Source organism: Agelaius phoeniceus, chromosome 8 (genome assembly GCF_051311805.1).
Source record: "Agelaius phoeniceus isolate bAgePho1 chromosome 8, bAgePho1.hap1, whole genome shotgun sequence".
Taxonomy (NCBI): domain Eukaryota; kingdom Metazoa; phylum Chordata; class Aves; order Passeriformes; family Icteridae; genus Agelaius; species Agelaius phoeniceus.
Window position 1 is genome coordinate 20,486,444 of NC_135272.1, and position 25,987 is coordinate 20,512,430.

The window sequence follows — 25,987 nt, forward strand, 5'->3', positions numbered from 1 at the left end:
CAGGGCTGGGTGTGCACAGGCACCAGGGCTGGGTGTGCACAGGCACCAGGGCTGGGTGTGCATTGGTACCAGGGCTGGGTGTGCACGGGCACCAGGGCTGGGTGTGCACGGGCACCATGGCTGGGTGTGTATGGGCAGCAGGGATGGGAGTTCATGGGCACCAGGGCTGGGTGTGCACGGGCACCAGGGCTGGGAGTTCATGGGCACCATGCCCAGGGCACAGGGCCATGCCAGGGGGTGAACACTGACAGGGCTGTCTTGTCCTTGCTGTGGCCAGGGTTGCTGCAGCCCCTGTGGCTGGGCACGAGGTCCCAGGGAGCGTGGCCATGGCCAAGGGCACAGCCCAAGCACTGGGAGCTCCAGGCAGAAGGGCTTGGTCCTGTCTCGACACTCCAAGCCCAACCACCACATCCAGAGCTGCTCCAGGAGCCCTGGGCCACCCCTCCAGGGCATGGAGCTGCTCAGGAGCCCTGCCTGTGCTAAGGGCAACCCTCAGGGCTGTCACAGCCTCCTTCGAGCCCTGGGGTGATGCAGCCATGCACTGGAGATGTAACTGCTCCAAACATTCCTTTGATTTGAGGGTTATTTTGCTTTTCCTAATAATTTCTTGATAACAATATAATTGGATGAGTCCTTAAGGACATTTCATGTACAAGATTTATTGGGAATATTACCTGCATATTTAGAGTTAAGAGGGACAAATATTTTATTTCCTTTTTTTATTGTCCCATTATTTATAGAGTTCTCTTTGAATCTTGTAAATACATTTTTTCATTTCCCTTCAGAGTTTGTCTTTCTCTTTGGCAAACATTGATTTTTTTTTCATGTTTTTTCCAGTGAACCTTGAAATTAAAATGTCTTTTTTTGTTTAATTTCTTTTTTTGTACACTGGACTCATTGTCAGCACAGCAAGAGCAAGGTGCTTTGTTAGATTACTGCTGCTTCAAAGCTGCTGAAAGGAAGAGTTGACCACATTTTATTATTTGTGTGTAGTTCCTTCATCGGTTGCAATTATCCTCTTTCACAGACAAAGCCAACCCCAAGTTCTCAGCATTTGAAGGAAGCATTTTAATTTTTTTAGTGTTTGATAATCAACTTTTACTGACTATACCAGTTTCAAGAATTGTAGAATTATTTGTCCTCTTAGTGGACAAATCACATGCACAGAAACAGCTATATACAAAAATAGTAAGGTTTACAGGAAGAGAGTATATTTTATTAGACCAGCTGATATATATATAGTTGGGGGGAAAAAAAGGAAAAGCTTTCAGTCACACAAGCCCTCTGAAAGCATTTCTGCTTTTTTCATCTATATCAACAGTTCTAATAAAAAATACTACTTTTCTCTGCAAACCTTTCCTCTCTCCTATCCTTTGACCATTACAGCTACAGCAACAGTATTTCTAGAAAAAAATAATTGTATTTATATAGGAAAGAGACCGTATCACCATTTTTCAAGTGTTTTTCATCAAAACTACTGTCTGTTCCTTTTCCTATAATAGAGATTTTATTTTTAAAGTAGAGTATTTTTAGAAAATATTAATTTTTATGATAATTACTTGGTCAATGTAATTTTATCTGCTGTAGCAGAAAAATTCTCTATTATGGAGTCTTCACAAAGAATGCTTTTTTCTTTTACTTTTACTACCAGGGCACTGTAGGTTGTGAAATTAAAAGCTTAAATTATAGTAGGGTAAAGTGGTTGGACCTAGGAACACAGATACATTTGTATCCTTGGTTAGCCTGAATGCCATCAGAAAGTTCAGAAATTTTTCAAAATATTCAGCTACAATGAAATCCTCCATAAATTAAACAGGTTTTCTTTAGCTTTGTGACCTAGGGTTATACATTATGCTAAGCAAGTATAACAGTCTATGTTCAAAGGCCAAAGAGCAGGTAGTAAGTGTTTAAAGTAGCACGAGTCGTGTTAAAAAAAAAAAAGTATTTAAAAGTGGATTGTTCTAGGCTATAATAAACTATGAATTGTAAAAGGTTAATTGACAAAATGATACTCATTTAACGCCATTTCTGTAATAGCAATCATTGCTGAATTCATAATTCAGGGGTCTTGCTATATTGACAGTCACGTTTCCTCAGAAAGGCTGCAGTTATTTCCTCAGTCTGTTGAACCTGTGGTAGTTGGTTATGGATTTACAGGCAGATACAGGTACCTGTGACCACGGTGCTGCTGGCTAGAAAGACAAACAGTATTCTGCAGCCCGGGGCAGCCCAGGAATGCGATGGAGATTCCTGCCAGGAGCTGACCTTTGCCTTGCTCCCATCCCAACCTAGCGCTGGCGTGGGCCATGGTAATTACCCTCACTGCACATCTGGCATTCAAGGAAGGGCAGCCTTGCCTCAAGGTTGCTTTGTTTAGGTTCAAATCCCATTTTTGCAGAGCCTCTGACCTGCAAATCTGATCTGTTTTCCTCCAAACTGTATTTCTTATTCAATGAGATACTATGTTAGCAGGGAACAAAACAATAAGATTTTAATAGCAACAAACATTCAGTCAAACTCTTTCCCTGGGCACATTGTCAGAGTGGCAGAGATACCCTCCTCATGACAGAAAAGATTCCTTTTTAATTTTTTTCCCCCTAAGATATTATGCCAAATGAGAACTATTTTGTTTGTTTACTTTATCAATTTTGTAAAAAGCAGCAGTTCCTCAACAGAAGGACAAATGGAGTCACTGCAATTGTTGTTTTGCAGAAAGGACTTCCCAGGCAGTGGCTGCATCAGCAGCTTTTGTGAGCAGAGTACAGTGCCACACAATCACTTCTATCCACGCCTGCCACAAGCTGTAGCCAAAAAAATGGCACAGGCTTGCTAAGAAGGGGCTATTATAATGTCTCCTTAATTATGATTCATTGCTTCTTTTTTTAACAGTACAAACTTGTCAGCTATAACAAAAGATGTTTAAGAAACAAACCTTGTCAAAATAAATGAATTAAGAGCATTCATCCTTTTCCAGAGTGTGAAGAAGTTTGTAAGGTGATAATGAATTCTGTAATGCATTAGCCACACTTCTTAAATGTGTGTACTGCTTACTACATAACTTGCAAAAGTTTTGTTATTTTCACTGAATCTCCAGTTATGGGCACAAATTAGCAAGATTTGATTGTAATTGGACTTCAAGCAATACAGTTATTATTCTGCCAAGTGCAAGGTGTTTTCTCTGTGCAGAAGCCTGTTAAAGTGGCATGGAATCCACATGAAATCCAAAGGCATGCTACCACTGCCTTTGCTGTACTTAGCAGAGTCTTGTGCTGCAGAAGGTGTAGAGCATCTTCTGCCTGCCAGGATCCTGCCAGGGCATGATGGGCTGTCCCCCTGCACTGGCAGGGGAATCCTGCCTTGGGAGCTGGGGTTAAACCTGATCCCAGGTCAGTGTAGGGGTTCATCTAAAGCAGGGCCAGGCCATGACTCAGGCTTAGCTTCCAATGACAATTTTGGGTCTGCTTTCCCAAGCCATTGCTTTCTTTACATGTATGGGTGCCCTTCCATAGTGCCAAGAAATTCTTTCCAGGCATGACTGAATGTGGGCCCAGCAGTATCACTAATTCCACCCAGACACACACTGATCTGTGCATGCAGCTCCCTCCTGGCTTTAATCCCTTCCTGAACTGGGCACCAGCACAATCTTCCCATCCCTCTATGAATCTAACCTTCCAGCTCATTGACTGTTTTCAGAACCATCTCAACATCTGCCTAAGACCCATTTCATAGCCATGATTTTGTCCCCTCACTGTCACATCCATGACTGTTCACAAGTTTATGGTTCTCTCTATCACTGCACCAATCTTGGTGCTCTTTTCAAATAACAGAGCTGCTGGAGAGAGTCACTGATCTGAGAAATTTTTGTGTGCAGTAAATGAGCACCCAGAACCTCCTCCACGTAAAGAAATCTTTCCAGCAGTGACATGGCATAGCTCATTTAGCATTTCATCAGATGAGAACTCGTAATAGTTACCACAAAAAAACAGATGATGCTGATGACTTCTACTTATCTAAACCAAATACTCTGAACAACTGCTCAGATTCCTGAAGCCTCCTAAGATTGTGGCATTTGTTTTCCAAAAACCAGAGGCAGCTTCTGCAGACCCCTTGGAGCAGTGATGGTACCGTTTGGCTGCCTAGGGTGGCAGGGCTCACTCTCACCATCCTGCTGGGTGCTGGGAAGAGAGGCAGTCTCCCACCTCATCACTACACCACCTCCCTCCTGCTGCACCTTGCATGGAGGCACTAATATCACACTGGATCCAGGCTTCTCCTGCTCCTGGGACCTCAGCTCACAGTCCCAGCCTAAAAGCTCAGGTTGAGGCCTGCCTTGGTGGCTGAGTACACACTTGTTTGAGGGATGCTCTGGAAAACAAGACAAGTTTGCTGTATTCACCATGATAAACCCAACAGAGTTTTTAAGGAGCTGAGCTGTTTTTAATCCAGCTCACACACAGCTACGGACATCTTCAACCCACATACTTTGTGATTCTGATAGAAATTCTCCCCCCTGCTATTTAGAAACAGACACAGGCACAAGGAGGTCAATACTACTGGGGGTCTGGTTTTAGATTTTTGGCATCAGAAGCATGAATGAACAGGGAAACAAAGACTATAGGAGATGCATGGTGGAGATGTATCAGAGGTACAGAAAAAAAAAGATTGGACAGATATTCAGGGGAACAGTCTGGGACATTGGCCCTTGCCCTGGCCTCTCAGTGATCCCTGGCAAGATGAAGGAGTACAGCACACACAAGAAGAGTTTTTCCTAGAGCAATACAACTCAGTTATCACTGGAGTGTGTCTGCATCCCAGGGAAACGTACAGAGATTCAGGCTACCCAAACAGAAGGGAAATCTGTATCTGATGGCTCTTTCACAGCCCCACTGGGCTATTCCTGATGCCCTACTGCAATGTGCCATGCAGATGTGTCACCCTCACCTGCAGTGGGACCAAAGCTTGCAGCAGTAAAGGAGGAGCCTGCAGTCCTCAGTTATGGGGGATGATAGGAAGCACAGAGTGTGGAATACCGAAATAGCAAAACGCGTTTGGAAGCTGCAAACTTATACAGCAACCATTCCTATCCTCACAGCAGCCAAATGCAAGCAAGTGTAAAAGCAGAATCTTACCAGTCTTATTCATTCACAGGCAGCAGAAACAAAATCTAAGCTTCAAACTCATGATTAAAATAGGGTTCTAGAGTGGCAAGTAGACATGAACACTTGTGCCCAGAAAACAGTAGGCTTCAAAGAGTTTGAATACCCATCTCTGTGGGAGATCCAATATGCTACTGAAAGAACTGTTCATCAAAGTCAAAAATAATGCCAGCACTGAAACAGTCCAATCTGCAATAATATTTTCTATTAGATATTTCACTGCAACAGCCAGAATTTGACAAAAGCATATGGCAATTTTTAGTTAACAATGGTAAAGGCATTTCCTAAAGTTGGGATACACCATTCCTGTTGACTGGCAAACAGCTCACAGAATGCAGTTTACTTCATGGGCAGAGGAAATTGCATCTCCCCAGAATGGGAGCTCCCCCTTCTGCAGCCTGGGAGGTGCCAGCAGCAAGGACAGGTGGGAAATCTGCCAGGGATGTACCCTCCATAGTGCTCAGACCAAGCCCCAGTGCAGGCAGTGACTGCAAACCCCCCGTGGGCTCCATCCCTGGGGATTGCTTGTGCCCCAACACCAGGACCCACCTCCTGTGTGTGCAGGAGCACAGATTTTTCCTTCCTGGGCACAGGGAGCATCTCAGCCACAATCTCACTCACTTTTCCAACAAAATATGGTGGTCTTCACTAGCAACAGCTGTTTCCAGCTTACCACAGCATTTGATGATAATTGTAGGAGTAAATGTTTGGAGGTTAAGGTGCAGTTTGTAAATGTCCGATATTTATAGAAATATGGAAAAAAAACCTCATGAATTGTCGCATTCACCTTAAATGATCCACAGGTATAACTGGGGAAGAGCTTCCACATGCAAAATTAGGCCATACTGACCCATATAAACAAATTCAGTAAGCCACAACAAGCTGCTGGAATCTATTTAAAATACTGTTATGGAAGCACAGCAAAAAATACTGGCTGTTTAGTTAAGTTAGGGTCCATTTCCTTCCTTCCTATCTATCTATCCATCTATCCTGGTGAAATAAGTGCATGTTTTTATTTGCTGGTATAGAGATGGGATGTGTTGCTACTGTGGTTCATCCACAAAAAATCCATTGCTTTTAATATGAATTAAGTGAATACTGAAGTGTCTCTGCTACTCTCAGAGGAAAATTCTCTTCTACCTACCTTATAAATAAATGTTAGGTCTGGTATTCAACTTAGCAGAAAAACAAAGCACAGGAAAAAAAAAGCGCAGCTCTCAAACATGTTATTTATACACTTTATATACTGACTACAGGAAGAACTGAAATTATTTTCACTAGCAACATATGTGTAATTTAATATCACCAGTGAAAACTAGGAGCTTACCTGGCCAGGATAAACTTCAAGCACTTGTAATTTTTCCAGTTTTGAATACAAAAATGGGAGCTAAGCAGAACTCTCCATCTCTGCAGTGATTATAGCAGTATTTTCTAGAGGAAAGAATAGAAAACCAAAACTGTGTGTGGTTAAAAAATGAACAGAGAGAAAACAAACACTCCCCCACTACCCTACCATCAAACTTCTCTTGAATGGATTCATTGCTCAGGCCAGTTGTGAAGCAAACACCATGTGCATAACACATCTGTCAAGGGTTACAGGATACAGTTCATATTTCTTCACCTGCTCTTACTCTGCATAATGCTCTTCCTGGGATCTCACTCCCATCAGCTCCTTCTCTGCTCTGAACAAGGTCACAATGCTCTGACCTTGTATCCTGCAAAACCAAAAACATCGCCTAGCTTGCTGCTGTATTTTTTCCTTGAAATCTCCAGACTAGGTGAAAGTATTGAGGGTGTCTGACTCCTGATGACCTTTAGAGAAACTTCCCCCACATTGCTGCCTCATGCACTGAAACCAGAGTCCTTCCTCTCACCTGATTGATGTTTCCCACTGCAAGCATAGCAGATGCATCCCAGACTGCTGAAGAAAGGACAAGCCTGAAGAGCACAATAAACTTTCAGGACATGGCATACACGGGCTCTTCTCTCTGAGCCTGGCAGGCAGGGTACACAGCATGCCAGTGTCCTCATGTGCTTTTGGAAAGCAGTGCAAACAGTAATCCATCTTTGCTTTCCCTCCATCTCCTACTCTGAATTTACACCTCAGTGAGAAAGAAACTGAAGGATTTGTGAAGGGGTCCCCCTGTTACCATTTCTCCTATAGGTCATGCAGCAGCATGGTTTAGATTGAGGGTCATCAGTGCTGCATGGAACCAGACACAAATGCAGAAGCCAGAGGTGAGAGAGATCTGCTGCATAGGCCAAGAGATGCTGGAGAGCAGCAGGAAAGGAAGAAGGTGATGGTAATTTAAATCATAAATCAGTGACTAACCCAGAACACAGTTCACCTGCTTCCTGTGCCAGCACACTCTTCTCCCAGGAACAGGGATGGGCAATGCTGTCTGCTTCAGCTGTTCCTCATGGGGCCCTTAAAGGCTGAGTTAATGCTCACTAGCTCATCATACAGTCCCCTACTTTCCTAAAGAGTCATGGGATCCAGTCTGCCAGCAATACATCTGCATAAAACAAAGTTCAGCACTGCTTGTGGTAATAACTACCCTTGCAATCACACAATAGTACCAAATGCTGGGTAAGTGAAAGGATAATTCCATAAAAGCCTGCGAGGCTAATACATATTTTCTCATTAGCATTTAGCCATTAGTCTCAGATCTTAACAACTCAAGAAGCCAATGCAGATGGGCCCGAGTGGCATTAGTGCAGTGACCCTGTTCTGGACAGGGTCTGGTTGCTCATGGGTGTCAGCATGTCCTGGAGACAGCCCATCTGGAAAGGTGAGCTGTACACCCCTGATCCTGGAACAGGCCACTTCTTAGACACCACCTTTGCCGTGTTAACTGAGAAATGTGGCTACTCAACCTGATGCTCTGTGTGACATAAGCACACTGGGTCAAGTGATAAGCCAGATATTTCAGTCCCAGCCCATCTCCATTAAAAAAAAAATTCTGTTCATGACTTTACATTCATAAATGCTCTCACAATGTCAAGGGATGGGGGTTTTTCATCAATTCATTAGATATGCTCCCATGAATTATTTATATTCAGTGCTAAAAATGGTTCCGAAACATTACAAGAATTCAATATCAGTTTTCACAGTGGGATTTCATCATTTTAGCACTGTAGCATAATAGCCTAATGCAATACTAATACTAATACGATATGGTGCTAATAGGGTACAATGAGAGTTCTGTCTAATATGCAAACATTTCCATGTTGCATTATTATTTCTTTTAAGTTAATATGATATGGTGATAATATGATGAAATGAATTAGTTTCATATCATTGTTTGCATGAGTTGCGCATATTAAAAGAATATTTCCCCCCTCCCTTTGAATTCACTTGGAATGAGCTTGAAAATTTACCCTGTAGTTATTCTTATGCTAATGAGGCTGTTTAGTAGGAAACACTCCCGCTGTTGCTTAGCCAGCTGAAGAAAGAATAGGCGCATATCACCTCTTGCTGGAAAAAGAATTTTCCTGGCCTGTTTTGATAGCCTCTGTCCTAAATATGTTTGGTTTAACATTTCCCACTGGCTCACAGATTCATTGCAAATTTATGCTAAGTTTTCTGGTCAATATTTATCAGGAGCACTTCTAGGTAAGCGGACGTGGCTCCCAGCTCAGCTGCTGTGAGGGGCAAGGCACGGGCAGTCACAGCCAGCACCTGGGGAGGTGACCACAGAGACAGAGCCATCGTGGCTTGTGTGGCCCAGGATGGGTGTATCCTGGGAAGAGAGAGATGGCAAGGCCACACCCCGGCTCCAGGGTCCATCTCAGTACTCTCCTCCAGGTCTTGTGACATTTTGCCAAAGCCTGTGCCGTGTATTCATTGATGCAAGAAACCAAGTTGGTGTAAGGGTTTTTCTTTCTGCCCCACAAAGCAGAGTATCTACCAGCCTTGCAGAGAAATCCTGCCTGCCCTTCCCAGAAATGAGCTCTGTTCCCTGGAACTTCACACTGATGTAAGGACCCCTTTGTTTCCCAGCTCTGGTTGCAGACCCATGGAAATATCCTATAGATGCTCTGGCATTCTGTGTTGGACACAACCTGCAGGGCTTGGAGCAGCCAAGCAGCCCTGTCCTGACCATTTGCCTTTTGTGCTACAACACTAAACGTGCAAACTGGAATGGCTGTAATGGGACTTTATTTGCCCTCTTCAGAGGGACTCACTGGAGTATCTGTGCTCATTAATAAATGGGCACTGAAATTTTGAGGACTTTTTGGGGATGTTGTGGGGCTCCAATACAGGGTGATATGGGAGGACATTCTTAAGTAATTCAGCTAATATTAGCCTTTGGTTCTTTTCTTCCTGACTTCCCCATGGAGACAGAAGACAACCTACAAAGTGGCTGAGAGCAACATCCTGATCTGCCCACACCCCAGCTTTAACTTCATGTAGATTCAGTAATTGCCTTCAAATCCCAGCACATCCAGCTTGACTGAATCTGAATTCAGACTCTATGACCATTAATTCACATGAAGTTATGCAAGAAAATTTTACATGTGAGGTTAACAGCACATGTACAGCACAGAAAACATCCCCAAATGTTACAGAGGTTTAAAATGTCATAAATAACATAGTACAAAGTTTTTTTAATTATCAGATTTCCAAAGCTATTTTACATAATTCCCCATATAATCCAATCTTCAACTCAGAAGACACTAATGCAGATGACATTTCCTCTCTGTTTTGAATAGGGATTATTTTTTAAGAGGATACAGAACCTGGAAGTATTTCAATAGGTCTGATATTTAAAGCATATTTAATGGCATTTATGTTTTAATCTTCTTACCTACTAAACTTTAAAGAGAGCTGCAAGGAATTCAACAGTGAAAAAAATAATTAGACATTAGTTAGTAACATAAAATGCATAGGCAATGGGTCAGTGGATTCATGAACAGGATGCAAACAGGAAAGGCTGTCAGGGCAACACAGCCCACCATGCTTTCCACCCTCCAGGAGTCACACTGCTCACATCCTCTCAACATCCTGAAAGTGTTCAACTGCTTATGGACTTGGGCTACACTGGTGGCAACAGGGTGATCTGAAAGCAATGACCCAAATTCACCAGGCTCTTTATAGATGAGCAGATCAGAGGAATCTTTGCCAGGAAGAGAGGACAGGGGCAGATGAATAATTGTCATAACTCTTTCCGTGTTTTCTAGCCTGAACACAATAAAGCACCATCTAAGACCTCTTGTGGGAAGACTACTCAGGTTAAGCAAATGCCACAGAAAATTATCCAAAGAAAACCCTTGTTGGTCTTCTGAACTTTGGAGTTTTAGAAACAAACAGATCTTATTCTGATCATACACATTCAGCCCTGCTGCCTTAGGGCACTTGCAAGTTTGGTGGCAATGAGTGGCAATGGTGGCACCTTGTGATGGTGCTTGTCTCCCTAAACTTTACATGTACTCATCTGCTGTTTCAGTCCTGAAAGAGCCTGCAGACAACTGCCTGCTTCTTTTTCTTCTCACACTCTGCCTAACCCCAGGAGCAAGGAGCTACTTTGTTAGGAGTAAAGGTATTAATTAGCAGTGAACCTCTTCAACCCACATGCTCTTTCACGCAGCTTCATAATGAATTCCAAACAACCCTGAGTTGTAACATGACTACTATTTTCTCATATTAGAGCAGACACTCATTCTCTTGAAATCAGAGGCAGTGGTCTAGCAAACACCTCTTTCCAAGGGGCCCATAGATTGGAGCCTGCTGAAGCTTCCCCCCAGCGCGTATTCCCACATGAGAGTGACCATGTATGGCACTCCTGCAGCATTCTTCCACCTTCCTGACACTGTGCCCCAAGCCAGCTGCAAAAGGCAGGATTAAAGGAGTGATAAACTGGACTGTGAATAGAAACTGTTTACCTTGTTTCCACAGAGAATCCCCTCCATTGGTGAGGTGTTGTTAAATTCAGCAGTCCCTAGAGCCCCCGGCCAACAGGTGCTCGGTGCTGTCCCTGCCCGCAGGGCGCTGTGCCAGTGGCTGGGTGCACGGTGCTGGTGGCAGTGTCACGGCACCAGGGTGGGCACAGCTCCTGGACAGCCTCAGCCCTGCGCCCCAGACACAGGGGCACTCAGGGGCCCTGCTGGTTAGGAGGCCCAGGAAGATCTTCATTGAGTTGCAGCTTTTCAGTCTCTGTAGGATCAGTGGTAGCTGATTTCAGTTATTTATTTCATTAATTTCAACTGAGCAGGACCCAGCATGGTCATAGTAGGCACCAGCTTTAATCTGTCTCTCTTGTTAAGGACCAAGATTCACATGTGTCTGAGGAGTCACTTCAGGCTGGCCATCATAAAACACACATTAGAAAAGACACATTTCAAATATTTGGATGCATACTTATTTCTACATTGAAAGAACTGATTTTGCAAAACCTCCCTGTGTGGCCCAGACAAATTGATGTGATTACTTTTAGCTATCAGTGGGAACAAAAAAGTCTTATGCAACTTAAGCACAATAAGCCAAGCCATTATTCTACTCTGAAAAATCAAAGATTTCTTGGTGTTACCATTACTATTGCTCTGTTACTTGTGGAAAACAATTCCAACTATCAGGAAATAATTATGAACAAAGTCCAGTTAATTATACAAGACATCTAAGCTGCCCTAATTAAGGATTGGGTCAATACTGTTCACTTGGTAATTTTTTTTTTTAATTGTGAATAGATTTAGTAGAAGCCTGGCTGATAAACAAATAATGAGATTGGTGGTCTAGAAGGAATTTGATTAATAAAATTATTCACCAATTATTTATTTCCTCTGGTTTATATTGTTCTTTCTTCTACCTTAGAACAGGAATAGAAGGAGAGGGATTGCACCCATTGGTTTCAATGCCCAAGTTCCTTCCTGTCAGAAACACCCTACAATCCTGAGCCTGAGGATTAAAGCTTTATTCATGGAACCATGATAAAATGGGGTAACAATTCAAAGCCACCTAAGTCTCTGATGCGTCAAATTCAGGTAAGATTCCTGGATCTACAGAAGCCTTATGGATTTTGCTGTAAGTACTCACCTTGCATAAATATAATGTTTATGGTATTTGTGCTCAACCATGAAAAAATGGTCAGGGCTGGTAAAAACCAAAACAGACAAGCGATAGATCTGGTTCCACAGTTGATATCTCCCCACCATTTCTTCAGGAGAATTCACATAACTTCTGTTGACCTCCAAGGGTTGTGTCCCAAGCCCAGAAACAGGTGACATGGAGCCCAGCTGCTGTGTCTGCAGAGATCAGCCCCTCAAGGTGCCCACAGCAAGAAGTGGGCATGGGCAGGGCACTGGGGGAAGGAAAAAGTGCCTCTGGGCTGATTGTCTGGGGCTGAGTCCCAGCAAATCCCTGTGTGTTACTACCACACCAACGATGGATGACTGCAGTTTAAACAGGAAAACAACTTTACATATGTTTTAAACTACAGTCTGCTAGCCTCATATTTTAGTATGAAACTGAAGCAATTTACTTCCTTTTTAATGGATTACAGAAGGAGCTCAAGCATAATGCTTCTCTTGTATGATCAATACCTTTAACACATTCATAAATTATTAATATTCTGCTCACAAAATTAACCCCCTCTAAGATGCATAATTACTCAAAAGAAAAAAACATTTAAGGAAGTAAAATGTTTCTTTGCATTTTAGACATTTCTACTAGCCTACAATATAGCAGGAAAATTACACTGTTTATTATTCAATGTAGTATATCAATTCTCTTTTTTTTTTACTAGTTTTTCTTCCTTCTGTGGCACCATAAAGGAACTTGACACGTGACTGTTTAAGCAGTCAAAAGCCCATACCATGAGGACTGTCTCATTACATTCTTCCTAGAAATTAATCTCTTTTTTAGATGGAAAGGCTTTGGGTAAGAGGAAGGGGCTGAGCTGATGTAGGAGTTGGCATAAGTCAATATTATTCAGGATTGGTCCATGCAACATTAAATAATACCCCAATGCTATCACCACAGTGATCCTGCTGACACCTCTGCACCAATGATGCTGATAAGTAATTAATATCATGTGCTGGATTCACTTAGCTGCATTTCATTAGCTGAATTATAAAATTAGAAAATAATCTTCCAAAATGTGTGTCATTTTTAAAATTCACATCTCATTTTCTGAATGAAGAGGAAATACAGAGATCTCAAATCTCTGCCTAGGGATCACAAAACTTCAGTGCAACTCTGAATCCAATTTTTTTTTTTCCAAGTGCTACTCTTTGTGTTCTAAGAGTCTGAATTGGAATATTTTGGCTAAAATGGACAGTTACTATCAAAGTCTAAAGCCTAAAAATGCCTTTAAAAGTTTCAACTAAGGGAGAGCAAATGTGCTCCCACAGAGTGGGAGAGCATCAGTGGCTCAGAGCATTGCTCTGTGTCTTGGAGGCTCAAGGAATACTGCAGGCAGTGGAAGGATTACAGAGCTCTCCATCTTGTACCTCTCGGGGAGTTATACTCATACCCCATTATCCTTGACTTAATGAAAGTGAATTAGTTTGATAAGTGTATTTTAATCTAAAGAAGACGTTAATTATTTGATCAAATATATTCAAGGCAAAATTTTTATACCTCTGCTTAACAAACATGAGATAGCACGGCTCATTGTTGGTAAAAACAAAACAAATAAAACTTCACTTGGTGTTTTACTCAGCTGCTCCAGGACTGAGGAGACCCTGGGCTGATACCAGTGTCTGAGATGTTTGTAAGCTGTTTGCACTGCATGAGCAGCAACCTCACTTCCACCTTCATCGAGATCTTAGCTGCAGCTATACCCTCATTGTAAAGTTTAATGGAACTTCCCTTTGAAGTTCCATACCCATGGAACCCAGTCTTGGGTATGAAATACAAAATTTCAGCTCTGAAATAATCCCTCCATCAAGTCCATGCCTATGGCCATGGGAGAGACCTATGGCCATTGCTGTGAAGAGAGCTTCCAGTCCATGGGTGTTGCAGTCCAATACACTGAGCTGGGGGGTTGGGTGCGTTTTGTTTGGGTCTTGCTTGTTTTGTTTTGGTAGCGATTTTTTCAGTCAGAAGTACCAAAAAGCTTTGAAACCATGAGACCACAAAAGCACTTATGAGACCACAAAAGCACTCCCAGATTTTTCCATTACCAACTATGAGCCAGCCTTAAGGAGATTCTTTGTTTACCTTTCATGGATCCTTTGAGCTTACCCTTATTTGCTTAGTTTGTGCCAATGCTGGGAAATCTTTGAGCAACATCATTTCAAAGGTTCTCTGTCTCTTTACAATAATTTCTTTAAAAAGCATGAATGTATATCTGAAAACAAACGCTGGATTTCAGCAACCTCTTGTGTAGCCTAGTAAAATAGCAGGAAGAATAACATGTAATTAACCAGACTGACTTCTCCGACTCAAATATGTTACAACCTTCATCATTACAAATTTCAATAGATATTGGGATGTTACAGTGTTTAAACATATGCATTTCTTTTTTCAAATTCTAGAGGCAGAATAAATAGCTGCCAACACAGCCAGAAAGTCCCGGCAGACTTACAAGCAAGAAACTCTTATCACTAGTGTGAATACTAAGGAAGTAGCTGTCTTTATACAATTAAAGTTCAAGGTTGCATCTATAATAGGCTTTTCAGCTGTATTTGAAAGTAATTTAAACTGTTACTCACCCATAACCTTGTTATAGATTCATGGTGTTGAGTACGTAAAGCAGAACAGACTGAAAGGGTTATAATACATTTACTAAAGGAAGACAGGCTTGTAGCTAGAGAGAATATTCTGCAGGGAGACTACAGAGGTTTGGAAAAGCTGCTTTTTGTGAGAGTACATTTCTCTTACAGCATCTGAATTATTCTTAGGAGATAATTTTTTGGAGAGGTAGTCATGGTCATTTACCAGTTCTGTAAAGATATTTCTCTGCCATCCAGCCAAGAAATTAAGTAATTTAGATGTGGTTAGTGTTGAAATGGGTCCTTCTGTTTTGATCCAACTCTAGTAAGGATAGGGGGAAAGATTTTCCTTCAGTAATTTCCTTATGTTAAGAGAAAAAAACTTAAAAAAAAAAAAAAGAGAAAGAAAGAAAGAAAAACAAACTGTGATTACCAACTGGTGTTCTCCATAACAGCCTCTGGGGCCAGAAATGCAGCAAATTCTTCCAGGCATGTTCAGGAGCTCCTGTGGAACAGTGATATGATTGGAGTTGTTTTCACTTTGATTACTGGATGTTTCTCACACTGTTCATCCAATACAAAGCAATGTGGGAGCTCTAAGCTCTGAGCATCAAGATCCCACTCAGCTTCAGAAATTACAGAAAAGGAGATAGCAAGATACAGAAAAGCAGCAAAAGCAGAAAGAAAAAAGGAAGTGCCAGCAGGCCAGCCTAGTCATTTAGAGTGGCACAAAGAAAACAAGAAAAGAGAAAGAGGGCATTGAATGGGTAATATGAAGTAATGGCATTGTGTCCAAATATTTGCAATGTTGGCTTCCATGCACATGGCCAAGTCATGTTTCCCATTACAGAATAATGGCAGGGCACAACCCCCTGATTCAGCTGCAATTCATTCTGGCTCTTTTCACCACTGAAATACTTCTGTGGCAGTTCTGCAAATTCCACTGTCCAAGTTTTCACACTTCCAGGAGAGGCTGAAATGGCATCCCTTGAAATTTACCAAATGTCATTTAAAAAGTACTCCTCACCCTATGCTGCTCTTTTCATTTAGAGACTCTGAAAAGGGATGAAGATATTTAAATTCCTAAAGGGTTATTCTCATAACATTTTCAAGAAAGTCAAGAATTTCAGAAACCCTGCTACACCTGTGTACACTTTTCACTGTACCCATCACATGGCTTTTAAACACTTCCAAAGCTCTTGAATACTTTGTTACCACAAGGTTCAGTAAGCCTCCTGTGTATCTATCTTTTGAAAATAAGAGGCCAAACCTTTTGAGAGTTAATTCTTGCTAAAGAAGCTTCTGTCACACAAATCCTAGACCTGACAGATGCAGGTTTACCAAACAGTCCTCATGGCTGTGTGTACACTAGTGATACACAATGTTATCACCAGGACTTGGTATTTGACTGCAGCCCTGATTGGCCTGTGAATTTCACCACAAAGAACAGTTGTTTGGGTTGTTGGGTTTTTTTAATAGATATGTATGAGGCTACAGGTTCCTAGATTCATAAATTGTAAACTATATTAAATACACTGAAAATTGACTGATGATGACTGCTGCTCTTCTAGGCTAATTTTTCTTCTAAACCATGATATGAAAATTCTGGCTAATGGGCTCATGACAAGACTAAACAGGGGTAATAGCAGACTTAATCAAGAAAACAAATGAGATTCATTAAAAGCTGGCACTCAGCAGATAAACTTTGGAGAGTTCTAACCTCAATCTACGTGTCCCCATCAAAAATGAAGAAAAAAAATAAAGAAATTTTCAGCTGACTTTATCTTGGGCTATTGAGCCAATTCAATGGAAATTCATAATGGAAAGATATTAGACATGGTTCTCTTTCAAACTCTTTTTATACTCTATCACAGAAGTCACAGTAAAGCATTAACTGGAATTTTCTTCATGCAGTTGAGAAGACAAATTAGATATAGTTTTCACAACTACCTCTAACAGGTTATTTAAGATAATGTTGCAGTGCTAGAACCATTTCATGGCAAATACTGCTAAGAATACACACACACACATATATATATATCTCATACACATACATGTCTTCCATATGTACCTATGATATACAAAGCCTTTATATTTATAGATAAGTTGAGTACAAATACACGCACACACCTACCCCTGCATTGTGCACTTTTACAAGCTGAAAGGCTGGAGAGGGAAGCCAAATGCTACTCCATGTTTCAGAAATACTCTGCCTACAATGAACAAAGCCAATTCCCTAAATATAACCATCTTCAAAATTCAGTTATACTTCTGCAGTTTAGCCACCCATAAAAAGGAAGAAAACTTAAAAGTTGGTTATTACTCCCCTCCGACAGCTACTGTCTTGTTAAAATATGCACAAAATTACCAGATAAATAAGTAACTGAGTATTTCTTTAGCCAATATGATATTATCAAAAAAGAAGTAGTAAAATACTTCCTGAATTGCAAGGAATACATGTCCAGCCATGATCTACTTTAAATTTGAGAGCAAGAAAAAATAAATATCTTTCAGATTTACTTTTTATTCATTCATCTTAGAAATGTAAATGCATGATTTGTACTATCCCTGACAACTATGTAACCTACCTGAGCTCTCTAGGGGCCAAATGAAGACCTCACTAATGCATCAAAGACTTTTTATGGTTGGAGAACATTTGGGATCAGGAACTGGTAAATAAATATATTCAATCTGTTTTGTAATTCCCCTGCTTTGCAATGACACGTTTGTTTTTGCTAGCAGCTCAAGTACCACTGTTAAAATCCAGGATTAGCTACCTTCTCTTTCCTGCACTGGCACACAGTTTATTTGCTCTCATTTGGTTCACTATGTTCTGCAAAAGCTTATTTACTCTCACTACCACCCCCTAATTACTTTAGGGAAGTCATATTGTTTTGTCATTATGCTCTTCTAGCTCTGTTCTGAGCAGGACATATTTTATGTTAAAGTGTCCAAATTCTTTTCAGGTGGCTGCAGCCCTTGCAGCATGTGGCCTTACACAGTGTCTAAATTTGCCAAGGCAATTTGAGCATTATCAGTCTGCTAATTAATGCCCTATAATAATTCTGACCTTTAAAAATTGTCTTCTAGCACTGCTGTTCACAGGCCTGCTGCGCATATACTTTTCCTTTTTTAGTTTTTATTTAATTTTTCCACTTACATCTTCTGCTCTCAGAGATGTCCCAGTGCACTTAAGTGTTGCTGACAGAGCTTGGAAATAGCCCTCGTTAAAATTTTGGGGTTTGGTTTGAGAGTTGGATTTTTTTTCCCTCCATTTGCTTTGAAGGCTTGATTATCTCAGCTATTCTTGCAGAAAACATTCAGAAAGAGGAGCTTTTGCATTGTGAGAGTGTGCTACAAGCACACCCACACAAAACCCCTTCCCCTCCAAGTCAGTAGGTCCAAATACATGCAGATCAATAGTAAAAAAAGGAATGAGCACCTGAAGGCTGTGGGTGGGCAACAGTGAATCTGTGCTTGAGGTCATTTGGTGCACAAGAGCTGTTAATACCCCCATCTTTCAGGGATGGCCTCAATGCACAGATTCAGGAGACACTTATGGGACACAGAGGGTGCTCCAGCTCTAGGAGACAACTCTTCTGCTTCTGTGACCATACATGCAACCCTTCTGTGGATTCTGTTGTTGACTAACCCTTCCCTGATGAATATTAACAATATGGGGGGTGGCTGCAAAAGATTTATTACTTAAGAATATAATGAGAAACTTTCTTTGCAGTAGAGTTATTTGGGGGAATACAGATGTGCACCCCACAGCTCATGCTCCTGTAATTACAAAGATATCTGGTAACACAACCAGCCTTATTAGAAACCTTTGTATACTTTTGGGATTAATCCAGGAAAGGGGAACAATGTGCCAAGTGAGAAACCACAGTAAGAGCACTGACTGGGATCCCAGCTAAAGAAAGGCTGTGCTTGCTTATGCCTAACTTCCCTTCCCAACACTCACAACTGAAAAAGAGGGTCCAGAATAATAATCTGCCTTTCTTGGCAGGTTTGTAGGCAGCCCAGGGAAACACATGCACTGGAAGAGTGAAGGGACTTAGTGAGGCTGGGAAGAGCTCGTGTCTCAGAGCTGAGGGCTGGCAGCAGGCATCGCTGCCTCTGTGCCAGATCTGCGCCCTGTGGCACACCCAGGGAGGAGCCTGGCACGGGGCCTGTCCCAGCAGGGGCAGGACCAGGAACCTGCTAGCAGCCATCAGGCCCTGTTGTGTCCATCAGACAACATCTCTCTCTATAATCACCAGCTGTGTTGAGGTCTTTCCAAACAACAGAACAGCTTGAGCCAATGCTTTCACATATTGCAAAAAAAAGAAGCAGGGGAGACTGGGATAAGATAAAAGGATGTGAGGGAAAATTACTGTTTAAGAAAAAAAATACAAAATATATATCATCCCAGTGATGAAGTTTTGTATGCATTTATGTTGGCAAGGTCACAAACTTGAAAAGAGATGCAAACTTTGTTACAAAAATAATAGCAGAGATTTTTTTTAAAACCTCCAAAACCACAGTGAGGATTTTCTCAGAGTCCTGCAAAGCCATCCTTTATGAACCCAACATCAGGGGTTTCCTGTTATGCAGTTACAAAAGCAGAGGGGATTTTCAAGGGTTTTGCTTGTCACACCACCAGGATTCAGTGAATTTTCTGAGGCATGTTTTGCAGCTGTCAGATATCTGTATCTCTATGACACAGCACAAAACAGAGAAGAGCTGTCCATAAGAGAGAGCTACAACTGTATTCACCTGAGAACAGAGAGGGCATGTGAATAAAAAAAAAAAATATTCCAAAACATGTCACTGGAAAAGACAGCAAAGGATATTGACCTTTCTGTAGTTTCACTAAGGATGTCAACATGTTATCAAAGCTTAAGGAACAGAAACAGTCCCTTCATACTCCCAAGGTATTTCTATGCTTTTGTTACCCATCATGAGCACACTTATCTAAAACCACAATGAATGGGAACATGCATACACATGTCACACATCAAAATTTACCTGGACAGGTTTTCTGGGAGGTTGTAAAGACTTTCTTCCTCCAAAATTCTTTGGTATAGGTGCAAAATGCCTCTATCAGGTAGTGTCAATAAACATCATTATCAAGATATTGTGTAGGCAGAAAAAAAATCTTGTCACAGAAACATCAAGATAGGAAAGATGGTACTGACAGAGAGACACTGCATCGGTAAAACTGCCTTGGGCTGATTCCAGGAGATACACAAGAGGTATTTTACCCAGCTCCATCAATACACAGCACAGCATACTCAGGAGGAAGAGCAGAGAGCATTGGCTGTAACCCTCAGCCACTGAATGTGATCAGACCTCTGATAATCAGACACTTGTTCTGTTCATTTGCTACAGGAGACAAAGTAAATAAATATGTGAAACTCAAATAACAGAAAAGGTAAAATCAATATGAGAAATACCAGGAACAGAGACAAAAATGTTGAAGTTCTGACCTTGACCATTGTGTATCCCGCCATGGGCTGCATTTACCAATGAAAAATCTCTGCAGTCACAAATCCCAGACCTTCATCAGACTCTCGGGTCCTCTGGTTTCCAGAACATTTCTGTTTTAATCAGTTTGCACTGCAAAGCTGCCTGGCCAGTTGTGAGCCCTTGCTAGCACTCACAATGAGGTGCCAGAATGATCAGCCACATGAAGGAACTCTACAATTGCACTGAGTAGGAACAACAAAGAGCACACTCAGCTGCCAGGAGTTCCTGCTCTAAGGTGAAAGAGAGACACAGGTCAAAAAGAGCACTGCAAAGTACAGAATGTGCCAAGCTTTGGACTGCTGGCTTCATGGAAGTAAGATGAAGAAGATTTTCTATACCCCAGGCAAAACCAGCACACAAGGCCCAAGACTGCAGCTAGGATGGATCATAATTGCTGCTGCTGGCTCTCCATCTACAAACAGGCCACAGATAGTAACACAGATGATTAAAAACAAACACCTAGACTATTCTGGAGAATGAATGTTGATCTCGGAAGCAAAAAGACTTTCTACCTTGCCGCTTTGGAGAAATGTGGGGTATAATATAAAACTGATCCTGCAAAGATTTTTCTGTGAGCAGCTTTGATCTCCTGCATAGGTCTACCACCTACATTAACAGGTGCATTCACAAATACTAGCAGTTATCAAACAAAACCCCCCCCAAAATATCTAACTGTAGCAAGAAAAAAAAAAATCACTTTTTGAGTCTGAATCTCTCAGTTGGTCTGCAGTGTCTTGGTTTTGGGGGCAGGATCAGAAACCCTACTACATACCACTGAGACAGAAGTCGGTGCATGAAATACAGTGGGGTTTGTAAGGGTCACAAAGTGAAGTATTTAGCCATATTTTTTCCAGACCAAGAGAATAGCAGAGTGCTGAAACCATAAGAAAAGGGGACTGAAGCCAACAAGTTGTCATCTGAATCCAGGGGTAATCTACCTGTGCTCCTGTGGCAGCAGGGACCTGGCTGCTGCTCCCCTGCACACTGGCAGGAGGTGCCCCTTGCCCTCATTGTTCAGTTGTCCTTCAGTGACAGTGGCAGGTGCTGTGGTCTGCTGTGCACCAGCAGAGCTTTAGTAAATTATTAATTTCCTCTGCCTTCAGTTTTCTACCTTTGGACACCCTGATAGCTTAAATAAGTATATCCCAAGGCTCTCTTGAGAGAGAAGAGAGGCTGGAGGGAAGCACAGCTTTGCAAACGTTCCCCTGGTTTTCCTGCCTGTTGAAAGGGTGGGGGATGAAGGAGGAGAAAGAGATGAAGTTGTCCTTTGACATTTTACATCCATGCCTTACTGAGATAACCTTTACGGATAATTTTTCCCAGCAGGTGTTAGATATTTCTTATGAGCATTTAACAGTGAAACATCATTAAGTAATGACTGGCAATAGAAATTTGTTACAAAAATTTTTAGAGGGGTGGAACTAAGACAAATTAACCTTAGGATTTTAAATACAAAGACAACAAGTTCTCTTTGTAGTAATCCTATTAGTGTGGGTATCCTTTATAGCATACTTGAAAGCAGATTCACTTGGGCTGAACTTACTGTAATGCATTCAAGATGCCCTTTCTCCAACTTTTAGAGAGAAGCAACTGCAAGCAATTACTATAAAAAATATTCTAAGGATACTGAAACCATTCCTTCCTGTTTCAACAGATTTTTCCAGCAAGATCAATTTTTTCTCATATTTTAAAAAATTCAATTCAAATAATAGAGCTAATCCTATATTTTCATAAATTCTAGCATCATGAAGAACAAATACAACTTGTATATTTTAAAGGTTTACTTGTTGATCTCAGAACACTGCCAGCTCAAAAAGTGTTTGTGTTTGTGGGAGGGTGTTGTTTGGAGTTTTTTCAAAAAAATTGTCACCGGAGAGGCAAATTTGCACACACATGGAGCTGCTGAATCCCTCCCAGAGCAGAGTGGTGGCCCACGCTGCCCTCTGCATGGCACCCTGTGAGCGCAGAGCAGCTCTCACAGTCATTACCAGCGGATGGGAAGGAAACCTGTGCTCTAATAGCTGCAGAGTTTTTCATTTGCTGGGAGGGAAGGCCCAGCCTTGCTCCACACCTGCCCTTCATGGTCACCCCTCACTGCCCAGCTTGCTTTCCTTTCCCTCCTCTTCCAGTAGCATGGCCACCTTTCCATCTCTTCTCATGGCCCCTTTCCATCCCTCCTGTGCCAGCCTGGCCAGGCCATGCGCTGCCCTGGCATGTCCCCTGTCCTGCTGCCCCTTGGAGCAGGAGCTGACTGCCCTGGCATGTCCCCTGTCCTGCTGCCCCTTGGAGCAGGAGCTGACTGCCCTGGCATGTCCCCTGTCCTGCTGCCCCTTGGAGCAGGAGCTGACTGCCCTGGCATGTCCCCTGTCCTGCTGCCCCTTGGAGCAGGAGCTGACTGCCCTGGCATGTCCCCTGTCCTGCTGCCCCTTGGAGCAGGAGCTGACTGCCCTGGCATGTCCCCTGTCCTGCTGCCCCTTGGAGCAGGAGCTGACTGCCCTGGCAGTGGCAGCCTGACCCATCACCAGCTCTCACCGCTGCATTCCCGCTCAGGTGCCAGGGAAGTCTGTCAGCACCCTGTAATGCTATGGAGCTCCTGAGCTGCTGCTGTACAGTGTTTTGTTTTATAATGGCTCCATTTCACACTCCAATGCAGCTGACTTACCCTACTGTATTTCACTCTTCTTAATTAGATTTTGCTCGTTATTCCTGAGCCCCTCCAAAGCCGAAGCAGCACAGAGCCATGGCTGCTCTCTGTGCTAAAGCAGCCCCAGGGGCTGAATCCTGTGCTGCACCCACACAAGCTGGAAGAAAGAAAAGTGTGTTTTATGCCAACCAGAAGGTGTGCAGCCAAGGAGCCTGGTAAAGCAACAGCCAGGGGCACTGGGAGAGGCAAACACTTACTCAGCTGCTGCACCCGTGTGTCCCTTGGTCTCCATGCCTGTCCCACACGCCAGGTACCCCACTCCTGCCCCTCCACACCCCTCCCATCTTCTCTTCCCCCTTCCTGCTCTCCACTGACACTGAATGTAGGGGAGTATTTTTTAGAGGAGTGAATTATCTGATAGTTATCTCTGACTCCAAGGGCTCTTGGTGCAATATACAGCTCCTGAAGCCCCTGGACTTGCAGGAATTTATAGCAGTAGATTGACAGGAAGTTTTTTCTGCAGGTTGTTTATATTATTGTAAGCTGCTTAGGAGGAAAGCTTTAACAGAACACTAGATAAAAAGAAAATGGGTTTTAAAACCTCCAGTCACTCTTCTTTCTTAACTTGTTCTTGAACAAATAAATGTGAGCCCTGGGAAAATACCTGAAGGCACTTTCACAGGAAACTAGCACAGAACACAGCAGAATGTAACGGGCAAAACATCCTCTGCTCAGCATTTGGCAACAAAAAACCCCACTGAAAACCTGGGGGAAGAGCAGGACCTGGGCAGTGAGGTCAGACTGTGAATGCAGGCACTCAGGTATGTGAATAAATAAACGGTGCTTGCTTTTTCTACCAGTAGGATCCCATATCCTGCAGTATCACCTATCTTAATAGCTATTGATTTCTTTCTATATTCTGCCCACAGCTAGAGCAAAATTTCATTCAAATGAAAAACTCATGAACATGCTGGCAGTTATCTTGGGTGAAGGAAAGACAAAGGGCTGGGAAACAGAACATTAAACAGAATATTCCTTTTAGCATTACACAGAGGTCCCATCCAGCAAAGAAGGACCTTCAGCAATTCCAATGAAAATTATTTCAGACTAAGGACAGAAATAGAACTGTTGCCTCTCATCTGCAGCAATACTGAACTGATACCTTTTAGGAGACAATTGCACATCTTCCAGTCACTTAATACATCCTTATCTGCCCCAAGAGCTTGTCCTGTTGAGAGAAGAGCAGCACAAAAAGAAACATAAAATCTCCCAGGTGGTGCCATCTGGCAGCCTGTGCTGATGCCTCCCCCCATCATCCCAGCAGAGGAGGGAGTCAGAGCCCAGGGGAGGGGTCTCTCTGACCACCAGTCCAGGAAGTCCAATGGAAACCTGGGGGGGCTGTCAGGACAAAACCAGGATTGGGATTCATGGCAGTCCAAGGGAGCTGAAACCTTCATGTGCAGAGAAATGAGGATCAAGTAGTGACCCAGCCTGTCCCACTGGATGATACCAAAGAATCAAGCAGTCTGAATAAACAATCTCAATCCTGTGGTTCTCAAGTGCTGAACATTGGGGAAAAGCAATTTTCTCTGTCAGCACTGCTGGTTAATAGGGGCAGACCAAACAGGCTTACTTTTAAGTGCCTGTCTTCAGTCTTGAGAACAAAGGTTTTCTCCAAGCAGGGAGAAGATATCAGTTGGTCTAAGTGAAGTCTCAGCAGGAAGTTTCCCTGCAAAATACAGAATTTAAATCATTTATTTGCATTTCTTGTATTTAAACAGGATACTAAGAGTGAGAAAGAAAGAGAAACCTGGGAAGAGCAGGCAGCTTCCTTGGAAGTACAAACACAACAGTGAAAGGGCAGCTGAGTTCCTGTGCAAAACATGGTATAAAGCCTGGCAATTCTCAGTGGTAAAAATAACTCAGAGCAAACTCACAACTCACAGCAAACTGAGCAGCAGCAATTCAGAGTTTACTCAACAAAAGAGTACATTTCTCTAATATATTCTCTAATAATTTAGCATATTAGTTACTGTGTAAAAGGAGCACAAAATGTACAATGGAGATGGAGACGCAAGGAGCCAAAGAGGGCCTTGGGCTGGAAGGGAAAGCTATTGCAAAAGCTTTTCGTCCTGCTATGTTGCCTTGCTCAGCTGGAGCATTGGAGGTTTGGTATCTGTGGTGTTGAAGCATGTTTTTTAAGTAAAGGCAGAAGTGGGCTAAGGAGCCACAAAAAAAGGGAAGGGATCCTGTGTTGCTGGAGCTCATTTCTATAGATGTAGTCCACAAATACAGAACTGGAGGCTGGGATTATAGTTCCATGATGATGTAGTTAGCAGGGATAGGTGAACAGATGGGTAAACTGCAAAAGTTTTGAATTCTGCAGAAGAGGCAGATAACCCTCAAAGAGCCTCTGAGCCCTATAATACTGACACCCATCCACTCTAGCTCCATCTATGAGTCCTGCTGTCAGAGCATGGGAATGAGATCCCTTCCTTAAAAGCAACAGCACAAAAAGTGAATCACTGCTTCTGGGCAGGTGGGAGGTGAATTGCTGTGTCCTGGGATGAATATCTTCTCAGGCACCCTGCAGCCTCCAGGATCAAAGAGGAGGCATCAGGGCAGTCAGTGGCTGTTTTCCCTGGCTTTGCCTTTTGTGCTGTGTGTGAGAACAAACTTCTGACACCTGTATGGGTACAGATGGCTCCATGCTTTCTTCAGCAGTAGCCCTGAAGAAGTACCTGAAAATAGACTGACCTTTAGATTATACACAGCCAACCTGCCTGCTCTTTTAGCTACTGCTGTTGAGTTTTCCCAAGCAATTACTAAACAGAAAATAGGAGTGATTTTAAAAGAAAATGGGTTCATCAGGTCAGTGGTAGTGTAATTCTGGAAAGGGTATGAAAGTGAGGAAGTAATGATAATGCACGAATTGAAGGGCTGATATAATTTGCCACAGCTGCACTGAGGTAAGAAATTGTAAATAAAACTTCCTGTCTGGCTGGAACATAATGAGTTC

At 42.5% G+C, this 25,987-nt stretch overlaps 1 protein-coding gene and 1 long non-coding RNA gene across 13 annotated transcripts in view; both read right to left on the reverse strand.

The window, feature by feature from the left end:
• PTBP2 (polypyrimidine tract binding protein 2) overlaps positions 1 to 25,987 on the reverse strand; it is a 209,591-nt gene that overhangs the window by 104,896 nt on the left and 78,708 nt on the right. For 5 of the 12 annotated variants that reach the window (XM_077182208.1, XM_077182202.1, XM_077182207.1 and 2 more), the window contains exons 1-2: positions 11,043 to 11,447; positions 6,484 to 6,587 (exon numbers count right to left, since the gene is read on the reverse strand). The exons of 1 other annotated variant lie outside the window; for it this stretch is intronic. Coding sequence is in view for 1 of the 11 variants with exons in the window: in XM_077182197.1 (XP_077038312.1) it covers positions 14,341 to 14,436 (96 nt within the window). In the remaining 10 variants the exon portion in view is untranslated. Of the gene's footprint in view, positions 1 to 5,705; positions 5,826 to 6,483; positions 6,588 to 11,042; positions 11,485 to 14,340; positions 14,487 to 15,243; positions 15,316 to 25,987 lie in introns of those variants that run through there. 6 more of the 12 variants (XM_077182203.1, XM_077182201.1, XM_077182199.1 and 3 more) reach the window with 4 other exon arrangements.
• On the reverse strand, positions 22,794 to 24,816 carry LOC143694710 (uncharacterized). The gene is made up of 3 exons (XR_013183359.1): positions 24,602 to 24,816; positions 24,131 to 24,196; positions 22,794 to 23,125 (listed from the first exon to the last, which is right to left on the reverse strand). It is a non-coding gene; the product is annotated as an uncharacterized LOC143694710 (long non-coding RNA).